The sequence below is a fragment of the Pezoporus wallicus genome, unplaced genomic scaffold (assembly GCF_028554395.1).
Source record: "Pezoporus wallicus isolate ANWC-B61680 ecotype Strahan unplaced genomic scaffold, APGP_CSIRO_Pwel_v1 contig_8428, whole genome shotgun sequence".
NCBI classification, from domain to species: Eukaryota; Metazoa; Chordata; class Aves; order Psittaciformes; family Psittacidae; genus Pezoporus; species Pezoporus wallicus.
In genome coordinates this window covers 8,422-31,810 of record NW_026641094.1, presented here as the reverse complement: position 1 = coordinate 31,810, position 23,389 = coordinate 8,422, and the positions used below count along the sequence as shown (strand labels likewise).

The window sequence follows — 23,389 nt, the reverse complement described above, 5'->3', positions numbered from 1 at the left end:
CTCTATTACTGTCTGGGCTTAAACCATGACAGTGGTTCACTTGGCTGAGTGACATATAACATCATCCTTGTATCCATCATACCTTTCCTTCACATCTGCCAAGAGCCTCCTCTAAAGGCTGAGGGCTCCTTTCTCTTTTGCAATTGCTTTGTCAATTCCCCTTTCCCTAGCAAGTGATCCCAGCAGATTGGCTTCTTGCCCTCTAGTTTGTGACTGTCATCCCATTGTCCCAGCATCGGAGTAACCAGGTGATTATGTGCTCATCTGGAAGATCTTTTCAGGGATTGAGAAGTTACCACTTGTTCTTCCTCTTCCTCTCTTTCTTATACTATTTCCTCTTGTTCAGGTGTCACCCCCTCTAGTTCTGGCATTGAGTCTTCTTCATCTTCCTCCATTACATGAGTTGCTTTTTGTTTCCATCTCCTTTTGTGTATAGGGGCAACTGATAACAGTATGGTTTGGTCCTTTTTTTCAATTTCAGTGCCTGCTACTGGGGTTAGAGTGACTGCAGTATCTTTCACTGGGGTTGGAGTGGCTGCTCTGCTCACTGTTGGGGACAGAGTAGCTATGTTTTCTGTTGCTTTGCCATCAGATCCAGAGACATCTTTTTCCCCTTGAGGGTACTGGATAGTGTTGAGCAGGGCTCTGTAGGCAAAGCCCCAGCACATTGTGGTCATTTGTCCCTCACTTGTATTGCCATGATGACAGCACACCTTGTCTAAGTGTTTTACTAGTTTTTCTGGATTTCACACTTGTTCAGGGGTGAAGTTCCAAAGCATTGGAGGGGCCAACTGGCCTTGGAGCTTGCCCGTACAATCCCACACACCCTGATACACTCATGACTGTCCAGCCTTGGGGAAGATCTCCTGGTGGTGTTCTTAGATAGTTGTTTAACCTTAAACAAGACCTGAACCATATTCAACAAGATGCTGGTTCCCAGCAAAAGGAGCAGGCTGATTTCAAGGGTACTCAAAGGATATTCGCAGTCTTTAAAATTCTCAAATGCCATTGTAATAGCCTGATGGGGAAGGGGAAGGTGAAGGAGGATGTCTCCCCCATAGGTTGAACCTCCAAGAGAAAAATAAAAGAGGTGTAATTGTTAATAGTTCCCATTACATGCCTCCCAAAGTATAGAAGTGATGGCCATGCTGAGAATGCATACCAGAGCAGTTTCACGATCATTGATTCTATTGTGTCACAAGCCATCGTCATAAAGTACAACAAAACGAGAACCTTAGCCCAGGCCCCGAAGCCGATAAACACTAAACCAGCAAATACCGGCTGTAAGTAAAGTATGACATGCAACACCTCCAAGAGCAAATAAATCAACATTGTGAAAAGTGACTATTAATCTGAAACAATGAATGCTTATCACAAATATGTCTAGAGACACTCAGGTCAGATCTGTCATCTCAACCCTTCATGCCCCATGTTGGGTGCCACAAAGCACTGTCATGGTTTAAGCCCACCTGGTAACTCAGCACCCCACATCTGCTCGCTCACACCCCCTTCCCCCCCCCCCCCCCCCCCCAGCAGGCTGGGGAGGAGTAAATCCCATGGGCTAAGATAAGAACAGTCTAATAACAGAAGTATAATATAAACCAACTACTACTACTAAAGATGATGATAAGGGAAATAACAAAGGAAGATAATATAAAGCTAAAAAGGGAAGGGGAAAAAAAAACAATAAATACAAGCGATGCACAGTACAATTGCTCACCACCTGCTGACCGATACCCAGCCCGACCCAAGCAGCAACCTGCCCTTCCAAGTAACTCCCCCCAGTTTACATACTGGGCATGACGTACTGTGATATGGAATGCTCCTTTGGCTCGTTTGGGTCAGGTATCCTGTCTCTGCTTCCTCCTGGCTTTTCGTGCCCCTCCTCACTGGCAGAGCATAAGAGACTGAAAAGTCCTTGGTCAGAGTAAGCATTACTTAGCAACAACTAAAACATTGGTGTGTTATCAGCATTGTTTTCAGACTAAAGTCGAAAAGACAGCAATGCACCAGCTACTAGGAAGGAGAAAAATAACTGTTATAGCCAAACCCAGGACAATGAGGATCATTGTTATGGTCGTGTGAAATAAGTTGGATCTGTGAGGAGTTGCTCCATCCAAAATTACGATGGTTTTGTTATGTAATGATTCCCTCTTTTCAGGGTAACCTGAACAAGCAAGGGACATGCTGCCCTTTGCCCAAGGGAGGTGGAACCTTAAAGGACTCTTGAATACTAGAGCTACTGTTTCAAATGCTGTTTTTAAAATGTTTGGAAATGCCTGGTTTAAACTCAAAAGCCAATAATAGGCATTTAAAATTCTCTGAAGTAGGAAGTTAGACACTGAAGTGTGGAGTGAAAGTTCACTCAAGTTAACTGTCTTCATTTAGAGCTCAGAAGTTTTAACAACTCTGCTTCTTGAGCTGTTTGTCCCACAACATTGTGCTTGTGTATGGGTTATTATGGCTATTGATTGTGCAGCTTCCGATGGGGAGCAGAAACATGATAGCAGGTTGTGGTTCAGCACAAACATGTTTGCATCAGGCCCCTGTTCTGCCCTACATCCTTGTTGTAGCACCCAGCATGGGAATACTTCTCCAACACCATCTCAGAGGAATTGAAATTCATCTGACTGAAGAGCTAGTGCTTGATGAGAAGTAACAAATTAACAGTGCAGTGTTCAAGTTCTCATTTGTGAGACCTGGGTTTGTGCTCTGGCTTTACCCAGAGCCACTGACCCAGTGGCCCTCTCTGCAGCTAGTGTACACGTGGAGCTGCTGAACCTCTTCTGTGGGACTTGCATGTGCTGTTGTGGTGCAGAAATGCTCCTAATGGGTTACTGCACTCTCCAGTACTCAGGCACTTGCTTCAATAAATAACATTCTAAATTCCCTTTTCATAGGTTTCACATAAGTGCACCTTCCCATTTGCTAGTCTCAGTTTAAGATACGGGTAGAATTCATTTTTTTGCATCCCATTTCTGCTTGTATTCCCCCTTCTTTGCCAATTTCTGACAATGGAGGTGAATAACATCATGTTTGTCATAGTACTCATGTTCTTTATCAACTCCCCTCCTGTGACATCATTTGAGCAAGCACATGCAGCATTTCCCAGCTTTTTTCTTGCAGTTCTCTCATTTCTCTATCACTTTACCAGTCCTCCTGTGGCTCCTTCTCAAGTGCCTTTATGCTTTTTATCTTCCCACTTTACCAGCTTTACTTTACTTTTTACCAGCTCCCTGTCCTCTCACTGTCCTACCCTCTCTCTGGGCCCTGACAAGGTGTCCTGTTCCCTGTGGGCTGCAGGGGCTGGTGGTGGCCGCCGCTGGACAGAGCGCTCCAGACTGACTGCGAGAACCGTACGTGCCCCAAGTAGGCACCGTGCCGTAAACCCATTAAAAATCCAGCCAGGCTGATGGGCCTCAGCACTCTCTGAGTAACAAAATATAGGGAGATAGGGAAGAAGAACACCAGCAGTTCACTAACCCTGTGAACTGGCTGTGCCCACAGGCTTGAGCAGGGCACAGCTCGGCTCTGCCTACCACTCATGTTCCTGGGTCAAAGAGCTGTCCCATCACAAAGACCTCAGTCTCTGTGATCTGCATCCAGTTTGATTCATGGTGCTTAGTGTGTAAATACCTTTGAAGACTTGAATGAATCTTATTAGCTTCTAACTAAATTGATGGAAGACATCTTGACCTTGTAAGAGCAGTGAGCAGAAGCTGAGCCCCTTTCTTAGGCCAGCAAGCATAACCAGTTTGCTAAGGGTATCTGTTACACTGGTGTGAAATGGTTTGTCTCTGAGCTGGGCTGTTGGCAGAATGTGCAGTCTGTAACTGGTACAGTTGGGCTGGTCCATCTTCTTGGCCTGAGCAGGTCTGTATCCTCCAGGATACAGGGAGACTGGCAGAAGCCCCTCATTAGGAGCTGGGGACACTCCACAGAGGACATGGCCAAAGCAACTGCAAGTCTGTGGAGGACAGTTCCCTTTAGGTGAGGCATCTACTGAGATAGAGTGGGGTCTCATCCTGCTTCTGCAGAGCACAGGACTTCTGTTGAGAACCATGGAGACTGGCTTAGCCATGAAACCCGTCCTCTTGCTCGTTCCTGTTTTTCCACCTTGCCATTGCCACTGGCCTTGGGCAGCTGTTCCCTTTGGTACCCAGAGACATGTGTGGGGAGGAAGACTGCCTCTCTTGCTTCAAGTCAAACAGCATGTGGGTAGAGAAGGTGGTTCATTTTTTCCATTAAATGACAAATATTTTGAAATCAGTATGGCTTCATGAAGTCATGTGGTAGAATGAAAGGTTCCTAATTTTGTTCATTCTAGCTGAGATTCCCATCTCAATCTGACATGTGAATTGGGTCTTAATGCCACCATGAGGGAATTGCAGTCCAGTAAATGGGAGCCAGGTCCCTTTCAACACAGCATCTTTGCGCTGGGTATTTGAAAGAGGCTCCAGTACCTTATCAGATGCCTTTCAGGAACCTGAAGTGTTTGTCTGTTACTATAGTAATGCTGCTTGCTTGTGCTCAGCATCCCAGAGCTGGCTGTTCCAGGCTCCATCCTTTCCTATCAGCAAGCAGCTGGTCTGGCTGTCCCATGGGATGCCCCGTGTCCTCTCTGCCAGCCCAGCTGCTGGGACTGGAGCTGCAGGAGGGGAGAGGAGCGCAGGATGCTCCCACATGGCGTGGGGTCAGGGATGTGCCATGGGGCAGGGACTCCCACCATCTCCCATCTCCTGTGTTTCCCTTCCACAGGGCTGGTGAACAGATGTGGTCAAGTTCATTTCATGTGGCATCACAGCTGCTCTGAGAGGGTCTAATTGCCATCTTTCCACATAACAGCCTCTTGGCTAATCTTGGGCCTGCACCACTTCAGCAGAGAGCCCCTTAATGAGGGTGAAGTGCAGTTTGCTAGCACAATCAATTGACAAGACTGATGGGCTCAAGCTGGGAGAAGAGACAGCTTCCCAAGGGCCTTCAGGAGCGGGGAGCTCTCTCTCCTCCTGTGGCCAGTTTTATCCTTTTGCACATTCCTCTCCTGTCATTTCTGTTGTCAGTTTTCTCTTCCTTGGTTTAGGGCATATTCCCAGTGTTTCAGCCACTTTTCCATCTTTTTTTGTTCTCCCTTGCTCTAAGAGTAATTCTTGCCTGTCCCTGCCATCCTCATTTCTCCCCTATTGTCATATTTACATTTTTTCCCTCTTTCCTATTGTCTTATTGCTCTCTCCCTTCTGCTGTCATTCAATTTTTCTGTCTCCTTATCTCTCCCTCTAACTCCCCCCTTTCCCTCTCAGCCTGTGTCTCATTCTCCATCTTGGATGAAGGTAATGAAAGTAATCGGGCTTCATTAATTCTGAGCCCTATGAGATGATATCCATTTGGAGCCATGTTTGCCAATTAATTAGATGGTCTAAATTAGAAGTGACCTTGGTATACTGCTATATTTGCCTCTCTGAGTCGAATCAAGCTTTTCACTCCAGCACCCTCTCTCATTGTAATGGAAATTACCTCCTTTGTCTGGTTTGGGAACCTTGCATTGCATGTGTTTCCCCCTGGTTGCATGGACATAGGGATAGTAGGGACATAGGGATCTCCTCAAACCCCTTTGAGAGATTTGCTTTTCAACACCACATGATTTCAGCATTTTGGGGCATTTACAGAGGAACTGCATAGACTGTCCACACCTTTGGTCACTCAGTCCAGAGGAAGGTCAGAGCAGGCAGATCCAGTGCATGAGGGGAGCTGGCTATTCACTCTGTCCAAGATTAATTCATTGAACATGCCAGGAATATCCTTGTGTCACACTGCCAGTGCCAGCACAGGAGGGGTGTTCAGCTCAGAGCCCCCATCCCGGGCTGATAAGCAGCTCCACAGTTCATTGTCTTAAAGATCTGGTAGATTCAGTAGTGGCAGGAGCCATGCTGCAGGTTGTCTCCAGTGAGGAGTGGACCCACAGGTTGTTCTCCAGACCAGTGACAGATCTGTAGGTATCAGGACATGTGTGATCTGCTGGGAATCCTCATGGGGCAGGGAGGCTGGAGACGTGCCATTTCAACCCTTGGGTGTTTTGTACAGTCACTCATTGGACCACACCATTGTCTATAGAAATGGCCATTGAATTGGGGGGCTTATGCATGTGAGTGGAACTTTTCATCATAAAGAAATTTTGTCTCCTTAAGGCAATCTGAATTTCATCTGAAAGGGAGTGTCTTTGGAAGCAGAGAGGCTTGTCCCAACAACTTTCCATCTAAGGCAGATAATTGTCTTCTCTGCAGTCTGCTCTAGAGGGAAGTTCCCCAGCCATCACTCCCATCTCCAGTACAGACCACAGGGGAGATGTTTCAAAGTGGGGCACAGGAAGGGCTGCCACAATCTCTGGCCCAAACTTCCCCCTCTGCTCTTTTCACTGCAAAGGGGATACAGTTTAATGTTAGAGCAAAACAAGTATGTGCAGAAGAAGGAAAGGGAAAAGCCAGTCACATTTGTCAAACTTAAATCTGTAGGGTTGTTTTTTTAAAAACAGTTCACACTGACTGACATGTTGCCATTGGGGAACAGTTGGTGTTGAAGAGACACTTAGACAGGGATGGAGGTACTGAGCAGCAGCAGGGATGGATGCTAGGATTTCATGCCAGGTGTTGCCTGCTCAGGTGAGAAGGAGGTAGAGAGCATTGAAAAACCACATGCAATAACACAGGTTGTGCTTGAGATAAACATGTTCCCCTCTATCACCAGAACAGTTAATGCCATTTATATACATCTGAAGTAGGAAATGCTGTGTTTCAGAGCACTGCTCCTTGTTTATCTGTCAGGTGGCCGTGGCCTACTAAACCTTCCTGCCCCTTGGTACTCCCAGCATTTGTTTATATTAAAACCAGCCACAATGTGCAAGGCATTTTCTGCATGTACAAGGAAATGGTGTATCCACGAATGGGTTTGAAGTATAAAAGGACAAATAGTTCAAAATGAGCAATCTGGAATTCAGTGTAAATGCAAAACAATTTGAGACATGCAGCAGCCTCTTGTCACCATTTCTATTTGTACTATGTGATTGGGGGTGTTCGTGGGGATGAAGAGACGGAGTGGTCCTGCTCTGAAAAGTGGCAGTTTGAGGAGAAGCCTGAATGGTGCTGAGCAGGTAGAGGAGTGAAGTGGTCTAGTTGCCGAAGCAAGACCAGTGCCTTATTTTCAAGGTTTTGCTTCCCAGGGTCAGCTCTGTGTGGCTGGCTGGACTGCCTGCAGTTGCCCTATATCCATATCCAGTTTCCTTCACTTTTTTCCAAGCTTTTTCTGCTTGCCTTTTGGGATTTTGTGCCTGTAGCAATTCAGTGCACCACAGCCTCTTTTTTTCTTCCCACCTCTTTTTTTTTTTCACTTTTTTTATTGGGGTGGGAGGGGTAGAAGTAGGGTAAGAGCTGTGGCTATGAACATGCAGGTAAATAAAACCAATTACTTAAACACATATATGGCAAATCTTACTGATTTGTAGCCCCAGATTAAGATGCAGAAGAGCATATGAGGTTGATGATTATATTTCGGGGAGAGTTAATTGACAGAAGGTGAAGGCAGACAAAGAGCTGCTGCTTACTGACTTCTTGAATCCCAATCAGGAATTATGATTAAAGACATGGTGAGACATCAGAAGCCTGATGAATTGGTGTCTTTTTTCTTTTTTGCCGTCATTCACGCTTGACTTCAACCTTTCAAGTGCAAAAGTCTCTCTTTTCCATTATTATTCATTGCCTTTTGAGTTTTTCTAATTAAAGTGTATGAAAATAATTACTGATCTGTCATACTGAGTGTGGTAGTGGGGTTGGCTGCCTTACTGTAATATGTATAAAAACCCCAGTTTCCATAATGATGTGCAACTTAGGTGTTAGATAATTTTATTCTTTTTCTACTCTGTTTTTTTTTTTTTTAATTTCTCCTGATTTATTTTTTTTAATTCCAAAAGATACTAGGAAAGCGCTCTCCCTGCTGACAAAGCTGAGAGGGACAGCTTCTTCTTGCCCTCCCCCCTTGGCATCCCTGTTCATCCCCCTCCTCCAAGCCCTGCTACTGGGAATTAACTGGTGACCTTTCATGTCTCCTGACCCACCACCCACAGCCATCAGATACTCCTGCTTAGAGTAAAAGGTGGAATGAGTATGTGTACTCAGCTTCCTTCCCAGTGATTTATCAGGGTCAACTGCCCTTCCTGCAGACACCAATGGGACCTGGCACTCACCCCCATGCACCGGCTGCCCCAGTAAAGGGTGGAGCTCAGCACCCCTCCCCAGCATGGGTTGGATGGCTGCAGCCGCTCATGCACCAACATTTGTTTCTGAGGTTTTTCATGGACTGCTTTTGCTTCCATTCACTTAGAGAAGCCAAGGTCTAGTCTGTGTTTGCTTGGATTTGACATGTCCTGCACATAGGTTTACCTTCAGCTTCACCACAGATTTTCTAACCATAGAATCACAGAATAGTTAGGGTTGGAAAGGACCTTAAGATCATCTAGTTCCAACCCCCCTGCCATGGGCAGGGACACCTCACACTAAACCATATCACCCAAGGCTTCGTCCAACCTGGCCTTGAACACTGCCAGGGATGGAGCATTCACAACCTCCCTGGGCAACCTATTCCAGTGCCTCACCAATACACAGCCCAACCTGTAGCTGTGCCTGGGATTACTCTGACCCAGGTGTAGGACCTTGGACTTGGCATGGTTAAACTTCATGAGGTTGGCATCAGCCCACATCACAAGCGTGTCAAGGTCCCTCTGGATGGCATTCCTTCCCTCCAGGGTATCAACCGAACCACACAGCTTGGTGTCATTGGCAAACTTGCTGAGGGCGCGCTCAATCCCATTGTCCATGTCAGCGATGAAGATGTCAAACAAGACCGGTCCCAACACCAATCCCTGAGGGACACCACTCGTTACTGGTCTCCAGCTGGACATTGAGCCATTGACCACAACTCTTTGCCTGCAGCCATCCAGCCAGTTCTTTATCCACCGAGTGGTCCATCCATCAAATTGATGTCTCTCCAATTTAGAGACAAGGATGTCGTGTGGGACAGTGTTGAATGCTTTACACAAGTCCAGGTAGATGACATCAACTGCTCTCCCCCTGTCCATCAGTTCCATAGCCCCATCATAGAAGGCCACCAAATTGGTGAGGAAGGATTTCCCCTAGTGAAGCCATGCTGGCTGTCACCAAGCACCTTGTTGATTTTCATGTGCCTTTTAGCATGCCTTCCAGGAGAATCTGCTCCAAGATTTTGCCAGGCACAGAGGTGAGACTGACTGGTCTGTAATTCCCCAGGTCATCCATTTTCCCCTTCTTGAAAATGGGTGTTATATTTCCCTTTTTCCAGTAGTCGGGAAGTTCACCTGACTGCCATGATTTCTCAAATATGATGGCCAGCGGCTTAGCAACTTCATTTGCCAGATCCTTCAGGACCTGCGGATGGATTTCATCAGGACCCATGGACTTCTGCACGTTCAGATTTTTAAGATGGTCTCGAACCAGATCCTCTCCTACAGTGGGCCCAAGGTCTTCATTCTCATCATATCATTCTCATAATATCTCATGCAGTTCAGTCAGAGCCTTGTGGTCCTTGATTTTGCAGAAAACAAGATACATGGCGTGCAGATAACAGCCTCACTCTCTTCTGAAGCCCAAGGTTCTTAGTATCTGACAGAAGGATGGAGAGACGTGTTTTGCTAGGAAACATACACATCTAGGAATGTTTGTCCCAGCAGTCAGAAGCTGGGAGCAGAAGCACCACAAGCATTGCAACTCAGTGTTGGTTTCTGTTCCTTCAAGTACCACAGCCCTGGTGAGAGGGCAGTGATCCCTGAGCATCAGTCACGTGAGGTGTGCAGCTGCTCTGAGCTGTAGAGATGTCTTCACTTGACACAGGCATCTAACCAGTGCTGGCAGCCATGTGTCGGAATATGGCACAGTGGCGGTGATGTGGGTCTGTCTGTCCAGTTGCTGCTCTGTGAGAAGGGCTGTAGGAAGCTTTTCAGGGGGTGCAAGGTACTGGTCTCGATGTTCAGAAAGGTATGTGTTGTCCTGTGTCCAATGCCAACCATGTGCTAGTGAAGTAGTTTGTATATTCTGTGTGTGACTGGGTACACCCAAAGAGGCAGTTTTCCAGAAAAGGATGAGTGTGTGCATTTGACTCTTTAAAAGATCATCTCCAGTTGAAGCATGCAAACTCTCCAGCTCTTTAAAACTGTTGGTGTTCAAGCACTGCACTGGTTATGGTGGTGCAGGTTATGGACAAACACTGGAAGAGAGGCGAAGGGAACACGTCAGTCAGAGCAAGGAAAGGTTTACCAAAAGCTTTCTAGTTTGCAGACTATTTACTTTCTTTTTACTCTTCCCTTATTCATCCTTTCCTTTGTCACCTTTCTCCTTATTTGTACTTTTCTTTCTCATGCCCTTCCTTTTTCTGCATCAATACACTTTGAAAACACTGCTGCAATGCTCCCTAGTTCAAAATTACAGTGTATTTTATGAGGCAGGATTTAATTAGGGGACTTATGTTTTCAGCAGCTTAAGGTGGGCCTTTCAACTTACCTACCTAATCGGTTGCACAAGAAGTTTCACAGCCCATGACAAAACATTGTCAGTGATCAAAGTCTGAATTCTACATAAAGGAAAAATATTAATAATAAGATTTTCAGGTGTGCACTTCTAATTATGTCCAGAATATAACTGTAGAAACACTTTTGACTGATTTGAGCTTTGTCTAATAAATATGAGTCTTCATTGAGCTATGAAAAGTGACACCTCTGACTTTACAATTCTGGTGTCTTTTGCCACTGAAGATGTGTAAAATATTCTCCTGTGTTTCGCTTTCCCTCACATATCCTTTCTTCTTTGTCTCCAGGTGGCAACACCTGAGGGGATGATGCCCAGCAGCATGTTTCTCCCAGCAGCCGCTCCAGAGAAAGATGAGAACACTGCTGTGGAGGAGCTGGGGAAGCAGCCTGGTGAGTGCAGGTCACTGAGATCCACAGGTGCCACCATTCCCCCAGCTTCCATCACCTGGTCAGGGGCTGTATCTGGGGACATCTCCACATGGGTGAGCTCCACGTGCCCAGTTGTCTCCCAAGAACTGAAGTCAGATGGTGCCCAGCAGGGCTATCTCCCTTCATCTGTGCCACAAACAGGCTGGTGCCCCGGGTGTCCCCATGGCAGGGCAGCTCAGAATTGAGGAGCACAGCTCACCACTGTGGCCATTCACGTGGAAGTGGTGTTGAATCCTTGCAAAAGAAAAGACCAAGTATGAGTGGTGGAAAATAGAGGTACTGGAGGGCTGAGGGGATTGTTAGAGAAATGCCAAAGGTTGCAGCTGCTGGCTGTAGACTGCTACCACTTCTGCTGTGCCTGCTCCACTGCCATCACAGCTCAAGTATGGGTGCTGGGAATACAGTTTGGGGAGCTTTGAGCTGCTGAAGTCCTTCTCCAGACCAAATCTCAGCCTTTTTCCATTGCCATGTTGCATTATGAAGGCATGGCTGTAAATCCATGGCTATTCAGTCCTGGCTTTGTTGTATGATATGAGAACACCCCAAGAACATAGTTCTGCATGGGCAGAAGAGTCTGATCTCAGCCCTGGTAGGGAAGCAATGATGGTCTTCCTTCTGTGTCCTCCTGGAAAGTCTGTAAGGAATCAGGGAATTAAGACAGACATCATTTCCTTTCAGACAAACAGCCCTGAGGCAGCAATGCTGGTGGGGCAGCACTGGCACAGCCAGGGTAGCTAATGCTGCCCTGGGCAAGGGTATCTCTTTTTTGGCCTCTACCCATATCATGCTGTCTTTTCTGGCAGGACTGTGCTCTTTGACCCTGGATAAGTGGCACTCAGTGCTTGTTCCTTCTTCTCCCATTCTCCCCCAAACATCCCCCTTTGAACTGCTGCCAGAAGGACCCAAATTTCATTCCTGTTGTTTCCAGCTTTGGTAGGACCAAGACTCTACTACATTCAGTTTGATGAACTTTCTCATTGGAAAATAGGCAGGGCTTCAAAGCAAAACAGCAGACACACAGGTGGATGAATGGCCTTCACTTAAAAGGAAGAATTAAAGGTGATAAATGCACTAAGGAAATGTGTGTGTGTGAACAATTTCCAAATATTCAAAGTGGGCAAAGTAAAGTAAATTGTGTAGGTTTATGCAATGGGCCATGATGAGGGTAATGGACTGGTATTAAAATAAATGAATAAAGATAGAGGAGTGTTAGAAATACCTATTGTCTTGCAGAGAAAAACATGGACGTATTAGGGACAAAAAAGAGGGTGTTGATCTGCCCCAGTGTGCTGGTGTAATTGTCAGATTTGCCCTAATTCTGTTTTCACAGAGATCTCTGAGGACTTGGGAAAGAGTATTCTGCTATCTGACAGCACAGAGCACAGCGGAGATCCCAAGCTGGTTCCAGCTGATCCTAGCTGTGCCAGGGAGGACTCTGGCTTCCTCTGCTGGAAGAAAGGCTGCAACCAGGTGTTCAAGAGCTCGGCAGCCCTTCAGACGCACTTCAATGAGGTTCACGCAAAGCGGCCTCAGCTGCCAGTGTCTGATCGCTGTGTCTACAAGTTCCCCTGTAACCAGTGCAGCCTGGCATTCAAAACCATTGAGAAGCTGCAGCTCCATTCCCAGTACCATGCCATCCAGGCATCCACCGTGTGCTGCCTTTGCCAGTGCAGCTTCCGAACCTTCCAGGCCCTGAAGAAGCACTTGGAAACCAGCCATCTGGAGCTGAGTGAGGCTGACATTCAGCAGCTATATGGTGGTCTCTTGGTCAATGGAGACCTCCTTGTGATGGGAGATCCTTTGCTCACAGAAGACCACGCTATCATAGTCGAGGAAGATAAGGAGGAGGAGAGTGACTTGGAAGATAAGCAGAACCCAACAGGTGGTGATTCAGGGTCAGTGCAAGAGGACTCTGGCTCAGAACCAAAGAGGGCCTTACCCTTCAGAAAGAGCCCTAACTTCACTAGGGAGAAATTCCTAGATCCATCTCGCCCTTACAAGTGCACAGTCTGCAAGGAGTCTTTCATGCAAAAGAACATTCTCCTGGTCCATTACAATTCGGTTTCTCACTTGCATAAACTGAAAAGAGCCCTCCAAGAGTCTGCTACTGGGCAGCCCGAACCAACCAGCAGCCCAGACAACAAGCCTTTTAAGTGTAACACCTGCAACATGGCCTACAGTCAGAGCTCAACCTTGGAGATCCACATGAGATCTGTCCTGCACCAAACCAAGGCTTGTGCTGCCAAGCTGGAAGCAGCTGGGGGCAGTGGCAGCAGTAACAGAACTGGCAACAGCAGCAGTCTCTCTTTGGGTTCATCCACGCCAAGTCCAGTGAACACTACCAACAGTAATACTTTTACAACCACCAACACAAGTAATTCGGGCACAGCTCCCATTCCCAGCCTGCTCAACCAGGTATGCAGCGACAGTGTGAGAATTCCTCCTTTAGGTAACCCTGTAAGCACTAGTATGTCCTCCCCTTCAGAGCCCAAAGAGGTAAACCAAAAGAAGCTGGCAGACATGATTGCATTCAGACAGCAGCAGCAACAGCAGCAGCAGCAGCAAGCTCAAACCTTGGCCCAGACCCAGGACCAAGTCCAGGCCCATCTGCAACAAGAACTGCAGCAGCAGGCTGCTTTCTTGCAGTCTCAGCTCTTCAACCCAGCACTTTTGCCGCACTTTCCGATGACCACTGAGACCCTTCTGCAGCTTCAGCAACAGCAGCATCTTTTGTTTCCTTTCTACATCCCTAATGCTGAGTTCCAGCTCAATACAGAAGTTAGTTTGCCTGTCACTAGTGGTGCACTGACATTGACTGTTACAGGTCCAAGTTTACTGGAGGACCTGAAGGCTCAAGTTCAGATCCCTCAGCAGAGCCATCCACAGCTCTTACAGCAGCAGCAAGGCCAGCTCTCCTTGTCACAACCTCACTCCGTCCTTATACAGCAGAGACAGAACCCTGAGAAGAAGAATAAATCCATAGTGAAAGAGAAAGAAAAAGAAACCCCACGGGAAAGGGAAAGTGCAGAGAGGGGAGACAGTAATGTAGCATCTAAAGAGTCTCTACCTGATAATTTAAAGCCCAAAGAAAAGAAAGATTTTGTACCAGGCGGTAGTTTGGAGCCCTCCTTAATGCCGCTGCATATTGCCTCTGATGCAAGAGGGAATGCCACAAAAGCCTTGCTGGAAAACTTCGGCTTTGAGCTTGTCATTCAGTATAACGAGAACAAGCAGAAGGTGCAGAAGAAAAACGGGAAGACAGATCAAGGTGAGAACTTCGAAAAGCTTGAGTGTGATACGTGCGGCAAGTTTTTTTCAAACATCCTCATCCTGAAGAGCCACCAAGAGCATGTTCACCAACATTACTTTCCCTTTAAGCAGTTAGAGAAATTTGCCAAACAATACAGAGAACACTATGACAAACTGTACCCGCCTCAGACCCCAGAGCCTCCGCCACCACCTCCGCTCCCTCCAGCACCTCCTCAGCCAGCTTCTACTCCTACCATCCCTCCTTCTGCCCCACCAATTGCCTCTCCTATGATTGCACGAGCCCAGCCGTCTGTGCCACTCACCCAGTTCTCCATGTCAGTGGAGCTCCCCATCTTTTCACCACCAATGATGCAAACCATGCCACTACAGACGTTACCTGCACAGCTGCCACCCCAGCTGGGTCCTGTAGACCCTCTGCCTGCCGATTTGTCCCAATTGTACCAGCATCAGCTCAACTCTAGCCGTCTTCAGCAGCAGCAGAACAAGAGGACATGGATCACCGATGACCAACTCAGAGTCCTTCGGCAGTATTTTGATATTAACAATTCCCCAAGTGAGGAACAGATCAAAGAGATGGTGGACAAATCTGGATTGCCCCAGAAAGTGATCAAGCACTGGTTCAGGAACACTCTTTTCAAAGAACGCCAGCACAACAAGGATTCCCCATACAACTTCAGTAATCCTCCCATTACCAGCCTGGAAGAACTGAAGATAGACTCATGGCCTCCTTCTCCAGAACCTCAAAAGCAGGAGTACCGGGGAAGCAAACGGTCCTCCCGGACACGCTTTACTGACTACCAACTGAGAGTTCTACAGGACTTCTTTGATGCCAATGCTTATCCAAAGGATGATGAACTTGAGCAGCTTTCTAATTTGCTGAACCTCCCAACACGTGTTATAGTGGTGTGGTTCCAGAATGCCCGTCAAAAGGCTAGGAAAAACTATGAGAATCAGGGAGAAGGCAAAGACGGGGAACGACGGGAGCTTACAAATGACAAGTATATTAGAACAAGCAAATTGAACTACCAATGCAAAAAGTGCTGTCTAGTCTTTCAGTGCATTTTTGATCTCATTAAACACCAGAAAAAGCTTTGTTACAAAGATGAGGATGAGGATGGACAGGATGATAGCCAGAATGAAGACTCTATGGATGCAGTGGAGCTTTTGACTCCAACCAGTTCCTCCTGCAGCACGCCAATGCCCTCACAAGCTTACAACACACCTACATCTACAGTCGATGCAACCTCCTCAGCTTGTCTGCATCTCACAGCAGAGGCAGATGATTCCTCCACCTATAGTTCTAAAGTAGAACCTACAGAAGAGAAACCAAAGCAATCTGAACCTCCGAGTACACAGCAAAACCAAACTCAAGAGAAGCAAGTGCAACCAAAGCAAGAGTCTCAGCAGCAACAAGACCAAGGAGAACAAAAGACAAGTTCAGCACACCAAAAGATTTCACAGTTATCCTCCCCCTCTTCATTGCAAAAGCCACCTCCCCGTCCTCAACTCCCTCAGTGCTCCTTGTCACAGTCAATTCCAAGTCCATCTCAGCTCTCACATATCTCCCTCAAACCCATTCACACGTCCACCCCTCAACAGCTGGCAAACATACCTCCTCAGCTAATCCCATACCAGTGTGACCAGTGTAAGCTGGCATTTCCCTCCTTTGAGCATTGGCAGGAGCATCAGCAGCTTCATTTTCTGAGTGCACAGAACCAGTTTGTCCACCCTCCATTCCTGGACAGAACGCTGGATATGCCACTCAGGCTTTTTGATCCCAGTAATCCACTACTTGCAAGCCAGCTGCTATCTGGGACATTACCACAGATTCCAGCAAGTTCAGCCACTTCACCATCAACTCCAGCATCCGCAATGAACACACTGAAGAGAAAGCTGGAGGAAAAGGCTAGTGCAAGCCCTGGAGAAAAAGACAGTGGGACTGGGGGAGAAGAACCACAAAGGGATAAACGTCTAAGGACTACCATTACCTCAGAGCAGCTGGAAATTCTTTATCAGAAATACTTGCTTGACTCCAACCCAACGCGGAAAATGTTGGATCACATTGCACATGAAGTGGGCTTGAAGAAACGCGTGGTGCAAGTTTGGTTTCAGAACACCCGTGCACGGGAAAGGAAGGGGCATTTCAGAGCTGTAGGGGCTGCCCAAGCCCATAGACGGTGTCCCTTCTGCCGAGCTCTCTTTAAAGCAAAGACAGCTCTGGAAGCTCATATCCGATCCTGTCACTGGCATGAGGCTGAGAGAGCAGGATACAACTTGACATTGTCTGCTATGCTTTTAGATTGTGATGGGGGACTGCAAATGAAGGGGGATATCTTCGATGGAGCAAGCTTTTCCCACATGCCACCAACAAGCAGTGATGGACATAGTGTTCTTCTCTCCCCAGTGAACAAGAGCATGGAGCTGTCACCTCAAGCACTGCTGAGTCCGTCCTCCATTAAGGTGGAAGGGATAGAAGACTTTGAGAATTCCTCCATGTCCTCAGTCAATCTGAGCTTTGACCAAACAAAACCGGACAATGATGACTGCTCCTCTGTCAACACTGCAATCACAGACACTACAACAGGAGATGAAGGGAATGCAGACAACAATAGTGCTACAGGGATTGCAACCGAAACCAAATCAACATCGAGACCCAGTGAGGGTCTTGCAAAAACTACCATGATAGCAATGTCTGAATATGAAGATCGTCTGTATTCTGGCCTGGTCAGCCCAGCTCCTAGCTTTTACAGCAAAGAGTATGATAATGAAGGTACTGTGGACTATAGTGAAACATCCAGCCTTGCAGATCCCTGTTCACTCAGCCCTGGTGCAAGTGGTTCAGCCAGCAAGTCTGGAGAGAATGGGGATCGTCCCGGACAGAAACGCTTTCGCACTCAGATGACTAATCTCCAGCTAAAAGTTCTTAAGTCATGCTTTAATGACTACAGGACACCCACCATGCTGGAGTGTGAGGTCCTGGGCAATGACATTGGACTGCCAAAGAGAGTTGTTCAGGTCTGGTTCCAGAATGCTAGGGCAAAGGAGAAGAAGTCCAAACTCAGCATGGCCAAGCATTTTGTTATAAACCAAACAAGTTATGAGGGACCCAAAACAGAGTGCACTTTGTGTGGCATCAAGTACAGTGCTAGACTATCTGTACGTGACCATGTCTTCTCTCAACAGCATATCTCTAAAGTTAAAGAAACCCTTGAAAGCCAGTTGGATAAGGAAAAGGAGTATTTTGACCCAGCTACTGTACGTCAGTTGATGGCTCAGCAGGAGCTGGACCAAATCAAAAAAGCCAATGATATTCTTGGTCTGGCAGCTCAACAGCAAGGCATGTTTGATAACACACCTCTGCAAGCTCTTAACCTTCCTGTTGCATACCCAGCACTACAGGGCATCCCTCCAGTCTTACTTCCAGGCCTCAACAGACCATCCTTACCAGGCTTAAGTACATCCAACACAGGTAGGTATGTATATTATCACACTGCTCAGACACACAGCTTAACTTGACGCATCTTTAGCACAAGCAGATGTTCCCTTGAGGAATGACTGATAACAGGATACCTGGCCCTTTAGTGGAGCATGTTTACTTGACATCAAATGAGCAGTAGGTATTTTATCTTTAATTCCTGAATGCTTTCTAGCCAAGTCTGAAATACAGCAAGATGTAGACATTTTGTGTATATCTGTTTCCTTAGCATATACTGAAAGTTCTGAAGCACTTTTGAAGAAATGAAGAATAAAGGATTTATCAAATGGAACAGTAAAAGGAGTAATGTGCTGAATGCATTGTTCATTATACCTTTCCTTTTGCTATTAAATTCAATTTATGTGGTGCCATCCCAAATTTTCACTAATTGTGAACTGTTTCTAGGGAAAAGTGTGACGTGCCTGGTGGCACTGGTGACAGACTCCTGGAGCATCTTCATGTAACAATATAACATCCCTATAGTGACCTCCAGAACTAATCCCAGTGCAGCTGTGGGTTGGTTTTTGAGTAATGTCTAGGTAAAACCTGAAAGTACCTTCTCAACAAACAACAGTGGGATAAATCTACTTTGGATTTTAGTACCATTTTTCTCAACAATACTACATATTTTTATGAAATTTGGTACAGTCCTTTGGGTGGACTAATACCAGATATTGGACTTTGTTTTTTTGAGGATGTGCCTTTTCCTTGTACCTGGTGGATGGGTGAAGGGTATAAGGTCTGCAAACACTGGCAGTGGAAGATACTACTCAGTAGACTAGCAGTGGCCTAAAAAACTTGATCCAAGGGCTTTGTTTCACTCCTGCTACATCTGTGGTATCCCAGGGACATGCCTGTGTCTGAATTCCCACTCATAACAGAGTAATCGATGTTCTGAGGCTTGCTTTCACTTGGAAGACTTCTCTCTTTACTTCAAGTTAACTTTCACCAGGGCTGCTCTGCAGTTACAGAGATATCCCAAGAACTGATTCCAGTGTCTTGTCTCCGCAACAGGCTGATACTGTCTTGGGCTGGAAAGCCCATGGCACTGGTACAGTTACACTAGATGACACTGTGCATCCTTGTTTTCTGCTCTGCAGCAGTACAGGTCTGCCACTATTAAACAGTGTCCAGAAATGATAACTTTCTCTTATTGTACTGAACTGATTGGCTAATGATGAAATATCTTCTGTTGACAAATGAAGAAGAGTTAAATCTCACTGTATTTTGGGGGCTTTTGGCCTTTCCAAAGATGAAGAACTCTCTTGAAGTTAAGGTCCTTTTTTCCACAAGAGCAGCAGTGGGGATTACTTTGTGGCATGGTTGCTGTTGTCCATGTCAGAAGGACCTGTCAGAGAGCAGAAAACATCACAGTGAGTTTTCCTGGTCTCTGGAAAAGCTTTCTGCTGGGAGTTAGGGCCTCTGTGATGCTTTTCACATAGTTACAGAACTCTTCTCATGACCCCCAAAGCATTTTTGACTGTAGTTGAGGGATATGTCATTGTAATTAAACCATTTTTAAAAAACAGTTGCTGTTAGAAATTCTTCTGTTCAGGGCTGCTGCCTATTTCTGCTCTTTGAGTCTAGTCTTAGCTACATGCCCCAAGGGCATCTTTCAGTGCCAGGACTTCTTCATGCAATACTTCTGTTCTTGCCGAATATCTTGTTTCAGAGGCCAGAACTAGGCCAAGAGAATCTCTTTGGCAAATTGCACTGTCAGCCTATCGCAGACAGCTCTGTGCTGTTTACTTAGTACCCCAAATTTGTAACAAGATCTAAAATTACTTTTTTGCACTTCAATTTATATTGTTGCTTTTATTTTTCTCCAAAGACCAGTATGTGTCCTGGGGAGATGGGGTTACGTACTATGAACGTTAAAAGCAATCAGTAACTGCCTATATAGGACTAAGCTATTTAAAAAGTCAAACAGACTGTTTGTGGCCTTCAGATAAAGCTCCAAAGGTCAGGCCATCTCGGCTCAAAGCCTGTCGAAGCAGATAAGGCTGTGCATCCAGGAATGTTATGAATTAGCTGCTGCTCCCACACTTGAACCTCTCTGGGAGCATTCAGCTAGGGAACATAAGTTTCAATGGCATATATCCATAATATGCCCTTATCTGAAATCTGTAAGGCTGCTGTGTGGAGGCTCACTTCATACCTTCACAAATCACCATTGTCTTGATACTTCATCAGGAGCAGATGAAGGTTTCTGAAGGGCTTTGCATCAGCCATGGCTGAACTCTTGGCTCTTGGTCACACTCCTCCAAGCCCTCCTCACAGCCCTTCTCCAGCTCCTTCACCAGGCTGACCCCTGAAGACTACAGTGCCCTTCTCTCCTGCCCTTGCTTGGGAGGGCAGCGCTGGGTGGAGTGAATGCAGCACTGTAGACAAATGAGCTTTTCATACCCAGGTGTAGTGCAGCCAGGCTTTGGAGAGTGCTTTTCTCCCCTTAGCTTCTAGCTACTACTTGGAGCATGATGATGCAAGAAAACAGTTCCTGTGCTGTATGTTGAGAAGTTTGGATTCCTTCTGGGCTACACCAGCTTTACAGGGCATGGTTAAGAGACAGGCTCTTGTGATTCAACTGTGCAGGTAGCAGTCTAGGGCTCAGTGTCCAGAAACCTGAGGACCATGTGTGTCTTGGCACAGAATTTACTTCTTGTGCTACACTCATCAGCCTCTGCCCTGACTCCTGATGTCTACTTTGGCCAGGGACCTGGGTATCAGGCTCCCTGCTAGTGGCAGGGATAAGGTGATGGTTGAGGATGCCTACACTTGTTCTTCAGGATCGATTATGACAATTTATTAATCCTTACCAGGATAAATGGGGCAGATGCAACTTGGAGCCATTGGCCCCAGCCCCTACCTGTGTTTGAGTCCCTTTACAAGGCAAAGGAACCCCGTAGCAGATGAATTTCCCTGCCAGGAATCACTGCCTGCCCTGTTAACAGGATTGACCTGCTGGCATGCTTCCCTTTCTATTCCTGCTGTTGAGAAGATGAGCGGACTTCACATTGCACCATTAATCCATCTCCTTTGTGAGGAAGCATCATGACCCTTGTAGTTCCACCCAAAACATGATGTTCATGACCTGGGGGATGTCTGAACACCGGTTAGTGCAGATGTAGGAAAAGTGCCTGTCCCTGACATCAGCTGTTAATTATTCAGGAATTTCAGAGGGGTCAGTAAATCAACAGCTCTGCTGAGCATCCCATGCAGGTGGTGGGTGGGTGTCCCTGGCAGAGACACTGCATTTGGTGCTGCTGGTGATGGGGGCTGTTGAGGCACATCCCCTTGGCACAGGGCCGCAGGGAGAGGAGTGGTTGTCCCAGAGAGAGTGGTGGACAGGCTTTCTGATCTGCACTGCTGCAGCACAGGAGGTCCAGCCGGTCGCTGCCCTTGCACAGAGGAGACGGAGGTACAGGTTGGCTGTGGGGAGACCTGGAGTCACCCCGCCTTGTGCTTTCTGCCTGTCCTCACCTCTCTCTCTTCCTTCTTGCAGCTTTAACTTCTCCCAAACCCAACCTGATGGGCCTACCCAGCACAAATGTCCCTTCTCCCAGCATCCCCACCTCTGCATTACCAAATAAGCAGCCCCCAGCCGTGCTGAGCTCATCCACCCCGGCACAAGCCACAGCAATCGTGGCCTCGCAGCAGCCACTGGCAACAACCCTGCAGCAGCAGCAGCCACCCCCGCCACAGTGCAAGGAGGAGAGAGAGAAGGCAAAAGAGAAGGAGAAAGCACCCAAGGGGAGGGGGGACCTCCTTCCAGGGCCCAGGAAGGAGAAGGGGGAGGCACCAGCGGGTGCCCTCTCAGCCCCACTACCTGCCATGGAGTACACCATGGAGCCCACCCAGCTCCAGGCACTGCAAGCTGCCCTGAATTCAGACCCCACCACCTTGCTGACAAGCCAGTTCCTTCCCTACTTTGTCCCCAGCTTTTCTTCTTACTATGCCCCACAGATCTCTGGTGCCCTGCAGAGCGGGTACCTGCAGCCCATGTACGGGATGGAGGGGCTCTTCCTCTACAGCCCCGTGCTGTCGCAGGCACTGCTGGGGCTGTCCCCCAGCTCCCTGCTGCAGCAGTACCAGCAATACCAGCAGAGCCTGCAGGAGGCATTGCAGCAGCAGCGGCAGGTGCAGAAAGCACATTATCCCAAAGGAAGCCGAACCCTGGTCCCCGAGGGGGCCGCCACCCTGGACAAAGACCCTGCCAAAGAACCCCCCAAGCATGAAGAGCAGAAGAACACACCCTGCGAGGTGTCCCCCCTCCTGCTCAACCCCCAAGAAGAGCCCGAAGCAGAAGGCAAGGGCACAGACTCCCTCAGCGACCCCTTCATCGTACCAAAGGTGCGGTACAAGATGGTCTGCCGCAAGTGCCAGGTGGGCTTCAGCGACCAGGAGGCTGCCAGCGACCACCTGAAGTCTCTCTGCTTCTTCGGCCAGTCCATGGCATACCTGCAAGAGATGGTGCTTCACGTGCCCACCGGCAGCAGCCAGGGCAACGGCTTGCACCAGTGTGTGGCGTGCGAGAGCACGGTGTGTGAGGACGAAGGCCTCAGTCAGCATCTCGAGTCAGCCCCGCACAAACACCGAACAATCACAAGAGCAGCAAGAAACGCCAAAGAGCACCCCAGTCTATTACCTCACTTTGCCTGCCCCCCCGACCCCAGCACCGCATCTACCTCGCAGTCGGCCGCTCACTCAAATGACAGCCCCCTGCCCCCCGCCCCCCCCCCCAGCTTCCCCCCACGCCGCCAGAAAGCCCTGGCCCCCAGCAGCACCCCGTGCCCCACCAGGGAAGCCTCTGCTGCCGTCTTTCCTTCCTCTCTCCTCATCTTCAACGGTTACCTCAAGTTCATGCAGAACCTCAGGGGTTCAGCCCTCTATGCCAACAGATGACTATTTGGAGGAGTCTGAAGCAGATCTTAGCCAAAAGTCAGATGGACTGGCGAGCCCGGCAGAGGGGCCCCGGGACCCCGGATGCCCTAAGGACAGTGGTCTAGCTAGCATAGGAATGGACACCTTCAGATTGTAAGCTTTGAAGGTGAACAATGAAAATTAATTTAAATAAAAAAATTAATAACAAACTAATTTTAAAAATATACTAACTGCAATTCCAAAGCTTCTAACCAAAAATAGAAACAAGAAAAAGCGTGGGTTGTTTTCCCATATAACAATGCTGGTGGGTTTTACTTTTTTTTTTTCCCCTTTCCTTTTAATAAAATAAGACTTGAAAAATAAAATCTGTTACATTTGTCCTTTCAAAGGTACTCTTGGTTTGGGAGACGAAAGCCCATGCTGCTTCCTCACTGTCTTTGGAGCTTGAGCCTCTTGTATATTGCCCCTTTTCAACCACCCCCATGTCGATAGCACAACAGAGGCCAGCACACACTGTATGGGAAAGCAGCCCACCTGTTAGAGTTTTAAATGTTTTGCTATCTTAGCATTCAGATACCAATGGCTTGCTAAAAGAAAAAATAAATGTAATGTCTTTTTATTCTCAGGTCAATTGCTCACACTTTGTTCTATTTTTAGAATCATTGTTTTAGATATATATATATATTTCTTTCATTTGTTTTGGGGTTTTTTTGCTTCGTTTTAGTTCCAGAAAA

General features: G+C 47.3%; 1 protein-coding gene across 1 annotated transcript in view; it reads left to right on the top strand.

The window, feature by feature from the left end:
• The window catches only part of LOC130606042 (zinc finger homeobox protein 3-like), a gene marked incomplete at its 5' end in the record, with an annotated part of 43,870 nt that extends 21,058 nt beyond the window's left edge, over positions 1 to 22,812 (top strand). Inside the window, 4 exon segments of the mRNA XM_057421960.1 lie at positions 10,888 to 10,990; positions 12,360 to 17,768; positions 21,277 to 22,505; positions 22,507 to 22,812. Of these exon segments, the coding sequence (XP_057277943.1) occupies positions 10,888 to 10,990; positions 12,360 to 17,768; positions 21,277 to 22,505; positions 22,507 to 22,812 (7,047 nt within the window).
• Between the last annotated feature and the right edge of the window lie 577 nt (positions 22,813 to 23,389).